The sequence below is a fragment of the Trichoderma virens genome (assembly GCF_000170995.1).
Source record: "Trichoderma virens Gv29-8 chromosome Unknown TRIVIscaffold_14, whole genome shotgun sequence".
Classification (NCBI taxonomy): domain Eukaryota; kingdom Fungi; phylum Ascomycota; class Sordariomycetes; order Hypocreales; family Hypocreaceae; genus Trichoderma; species Trichoderma virens.
In genome coordinates, this window is record NW_014013735.1 from 2,005 (window position 1) to 7,242 (window position 5,238).

The 5,238-nt window shown below is 31.6% G+C and overlaps 1 protein-coding gene across 1 annotated transcript; it reads right to left on the bottom strand.

Moving 5' to 3' along the window:
• Positions 1-578: 578 nt before the first annotated feature.
• Positions 579-1,682, bottom strand: TRIVIDRAFT_201436 (uncharacterized protein; the record flags this gene model as incomplete). Its single annotated transcript, XM_014100837.1, has 1 exon — positions 579-1,682. The coding sequence occupies one exon, from the start codon at positions 1,680-1,682 to the stop codon at positions 579-581; it is 1,104 nt and encodes a 367-aa protein (XP_013956312.1).
• Between the last annotated feature and the right edge of the window lie 3,556 nt (positions 1,683-5,238).

Sequence of the window (5,238 nt, forward strand, 5' to 3'; positions counted from 1 at the left end):
CCTGACAATACATAGAAGACGAGCCTCTTCATGATATACCTCTTCCAAGTCCTAATTTCACAGACCGGGAGTCACTCGCGAACTTCGCCCGTTACATTCTCAGACAGAGACTGAAGACGACTTATGTGTCAATGAGATTAGTTTGATGCTATTCGGCAAAAGCTCCTACCTTCTCGGCCGGAGGTTGTCACCACAGACAAGGAATTCGGCCTGGAAAAAATCTCTCTGCCACCTTCCGGGACACTCAGCGGCAGCTGTGCCTACATCACACCAACACCGACATTCGAGCGAAGATACGGGTCTGGTAGAAGCAGCCGCGATGGTGTCCCTGGCAACCTTCACTAAATCCCCATATGACACCATTCCAACTTGTTCGGCATGCTTCTAACTGTTATTCCACAGGGCAAAGGATTGGGCATTGATCGCATCAGCAGCAATTAACAAGGTCACTCGCTGTCTGCAGAGCTCACTGGGGATCAGATCGTAATATAACGCTAACCCAATTCCTCTAACTGATGATCTTCTACACTAGGAATGTAAAACAAAAAAGATTAACAAGTATAACATAAATCTAGTAGTTATTGTGGTTCAGTGCTATAAACTGCGACAGAGGTGCTTATCTCTGTTATTTTTCTTTGAAGTGTGATCCCTGCTTCGAGAAGGATGTTTTCGCAGAGTCCCATGCCCCCTCGGCCATTGAGTTGCTGGGTCGACACAACGGCCCATAACTTGGTCCAGAGCAACATGGCCTTGTTAATCTCTCCCAGCACGACCTGTGTAAACAGTTTCCTCTGCGATTCTGCATCAATTTCAAATGTTCCAAACCTGAACCTGGGCGCGTCCATCTCACACGGCGTCAAAGGGCCCTTGTTGGGTGGCCCGGAAACGTCGGACCCTGCTTGCAACCACGAGTCACAGACCTGTCTGTAAGAGTTGACGATAGCCTGCATGACGAGGGTGTAGAGCATAAGGTCGGCTTCACCTTTGTCGCAGCTATCAAGACCTGGAACCAGCTTGGACAGTGCGGAGACGGCTTTCTTGTTAGTAGCTATGACAGAGTCTGGCTGTAGATGCGCACATCCTTCGCGCTGCCACAGCTGCTCTAGCAAGGGAATGCAGTTCAGCGGCGTCCTGTCTCGAGCGCTCGAGGTTGAACCCAAGCCTGAGCGCAAGCTCGGCTGGGCTTCCGGCGGGCCTGAGTTGCTGGGCTCCCGGCTCACATGTCTCGTTGTGCAGGCCTCTGAGCCGTGTCGTGATGTTTCTAGCCCGGTATTCATCGAAGAAGCATCCGTAAGTTGGCCCTGGCCCTCGTGGCACTCAGGGCGTTGCTGGCTGTGTGGCTGTTCGTCGGCAGAAGGTCGACAAAAGCTATCTTCGATATCGAAGAGGATGTTGATGGGGAGGGAATCTTGTACAGGCCATCGCAGAGCCGGCTCGGACGCAGGCGAAACGAGCTGTAGCATGGCCGAGTGGCAGATGTCCTCGGCATCTTGCGTGGCGGTTTGGGATGGCAGCACATAGGCAACCTGGGCTGCGGCGGGATCTGCCACAATCGTTGCCTCATCGCCCGATGACAGGTTTATGGTATCCAAGAGCGTCGGGTTGCGTGGGCTGTTGGGGACGACGCTGTTTTCGTAGCGAGCTCGTTTGTGGCGGTTGGCACCCTGGACTTTGCCCGTCATGGAGATGCTGTAGACGCACTCGAAGTTGTTGGCAAGACATCTCTGGCACGAAGGCTTGTCACTACTACATTTGACCTGGCAGGTGTTAGTCGGCATGAACGCAACTCGGTTGTAGGTTGCGTCCAGGGATTGGCTGCTAATTACTAGCCTTTGCGAGGTGACAGGAATCGCAGGCCCCGCGGAGCCGGAAGGGTTTCGGGGACATTCTTCAATGAAAGGCAACGAAAGGCAACGAAAAGCAACGAATGGGTGTGAGTTAGTGAAATTGCGCAATTCGTCGTCCGTTTTACGACTTTTAAATACATTCGACTCCACCGCCTCACCCTTGCTCAAAGAGCACAACCGCAGTGCTACCACGGCCGACGCCGTCTTATGCTTTGCTGCAGAGGACGGAAGGATGATTCCCCAAGATCCCCAGCCTTGACGTTGTATCGTCTGCTTACGGGGTGGTTTCTGTCTAGGCAAGCGAATCTTGCTGACGTGTGCTGTCTGACAGTGGGATGCAAAACGTACAGTACAGGGGATTAGTGGGCTCTTTTAGTGGTTTGACTCACTGTAACCATTGCCTGAGAACTATGCATTAGCTCAGACTAAACCGTTTAGGACCTTCAACGGTTTCAGCAATCTCAACGATTCTATTACTGAATTGGGTATAGATCGGCAGACCTAAGCCAATCAAAAAGCTGGATTCTAGTCGCTGTAGCTTATAGTGGATTTAGTGGATAGAACGCTTGATTGATGTACCCAACGCAATTGTAAATTACCTACTGAAATTGGAAGAATATTACGGAAAATGTACGCAAGAAATAGGAATTAAACAAGGAGTCGGTTGAATGTACTTTTATTAATTTAGACCGCTAGACTATCTATCTATTGCAAGAGGTACTATTGTTTCTGTTTTTTCTTTTTATCAATCAAATCAATTACACGCTATATCGTAAGCTATAGCGCTGTACCAGGCGTTATAGTACTGTGCTAGGCTTTATAGCGCTGCATTGTAAGCTATAGCACTCAAGGGCTATACTGCAAGTTGCAGCATTATATACTATAGCGCTGTACCCACTAAAAGCCCCTGTAAGCCAAAATAAAGCATTCTGATTGGCCCAATGCAGAACTTTAACGGTTTGAGCATTTTCAACGATTTAATTTCCTAAAACAGATACTATAGGGTAAATAGCCTGAAATTATAAAAGAGTTGTAGCTATTGATTAACTGTTGTAAGCTATTTCTTAACTATTATCAGGTATTTCCCAATAGTTTAATATTACTGAACTATTAAAAAACAGCTTAATTTCCTACTATTATATGTTATATTAACCCTTTGTTAAATAGTAATTTAATTAATTTAGCTAAACTACTTATTGACTTTACTTTTAGTAATTAATTAAAAAAATATAACTTTCTAATTAATTTTAAAAACCCCAAAATACTTTAAAAATAAATATATATTTTAATTAATTTTAAACTTTATTAAATTTATATAGCAATAATAATAATATATTATATTTAATAATTAAAAATAATATTAACATTAATAAATAAATTATTTTTTATTTTTAAAATTACTATAGTAATTTTAATTAATTAAAATAACTTTTATTAATATAATTAAATGTTTTTTTTATATATAAAATTATTATTTAATTTAATATAAACTTAACTTTTATATAATATATAATTTTATTATTTAAAACTTTTAATTTTATTTTTTATTAATTTAATTAACTGTAATTATTAATTAAAAATAAAAATAAAACTTTTATAGTTTTGATAATATAATTATAATAAAAAAACTTATTTATAATAAAACTATAATTTATAAATATTAATAATAATTTTTATTAATAATAAAATTTTTAAATTAATAATTTAAGTAAATATTAATATAATTAATAGTTTTAAAACTATTTAAAAATTTGAAAGTTATATATTAAAATTATTAAAAAAGTTTAAAAATTATTTAAAGTTTTTAATATAAAAAATTTAATAATATTTTTTAATAATTTAATAAAAATAATAATAAATTATAAAATTAATATTTTAAAATACTAAATAAAAATAAATAAAAAATTTAGTTTAATTATTTTTAAAAAAATATTTAAATTTTTATTATAAAGGTTAAATTTAATATTAAAATAAAAAGTTTAATACTATAACAGTTGGTTTAATAAAAAGCTATACCCCAGCTTTTAGTTTAAAATCTAAAATTAATTTATAATTTAATTTAATTAATAACAGCTAATTAAACTAAATTTTAAAGATTTAGGCTATATTATTAAAAATAAATTTAAAAATATAACTGTTTATTAAAGTTTAAGATTAAACTTAAAATATATATATAAAGAGGTTTAAATAATAAAGTTTAAATATAATATAAAAACTTTAAATTATAATTTAATAACTTAACTAAAATAAAAAAGATTATTTATTAAGTAATAAAAAGTAATAATAATTTTTAAAAATAAATTATATATTTTTTTTAAATAATTTAATAAAATAATATAATATAAAAATAAAGAATTCTTATAGTAATTAAAAATAACTTAATAGTTAATTAAAAATCTAATATATAAATAGCTAAAATAGCTAAAGGTAATAAAAAACTATTTATAACTATAGTAAAAATAATAGCTACTGTAATAAAAACATATAATAAGAATATAATTAATATAATAAAGAAAGTATATTAAAGCTTTAAGAATAAATAAAGTAAAAAAAGGTAATTTAAATTATTTATAAAAGAAAAGATATAAATCTACTAAGCTGTTAATTAATAACTAATAATTAAAAATTTAATAATAATTATTTTAATTTTAGTTCTTTTAGGTAATTTATTTTTTATACCTAGGAGAATTTTAATTTTATATAATTTAATTATTATATTATAATATATATTAATTAATATTATTTTAAAAAATTAAATAATATATTTTTTATTATTTAAAATATTAAAATTTTTAAAAAAATTTAAATTATATTTTAAAAAAAAATTTAAAAATAATTATTAATATTATTTTATTATTATTAAATAATAATTTATAATAAAAATTATTTATTTAATTTTATATATTATATTAATTTTTATTAATTATTTTATAATTTTATTTTATATAAAAAATTTATTTTTTTAAATAATTATAATAATTTTTTTAATATTATTAAAAAAAAATTATATTTTTTTCATTATTTATTAAAATTATATATTTAATAATAATAAAAAAAAAACTTTAATTTAAGTTTTTATAAGTTTAATAAAAATTATTATTATATTAAGATTTTTAATAAAAATAATAAAAATAATTAATAAAAATATTTTATTTAATAATTAATTAAATAAAGTAAGGTTTTTAATAAAAAAGTATTTAAAAAGTAAAGTACCTGTAGGTATGAATAGGAAGGTTATAGTGATTGTACTTTTCATTGGGCTTGTTAATTTAAATGTAGAATTTGTTTAGCTTGATGCCTATAGCTATACTAATACCGCTGTACATTTTGCGTAACTTAGGTAGATGGAATTTCATATAGCTAAGGTTGGAGCTCTGTATGAGCCCATTTG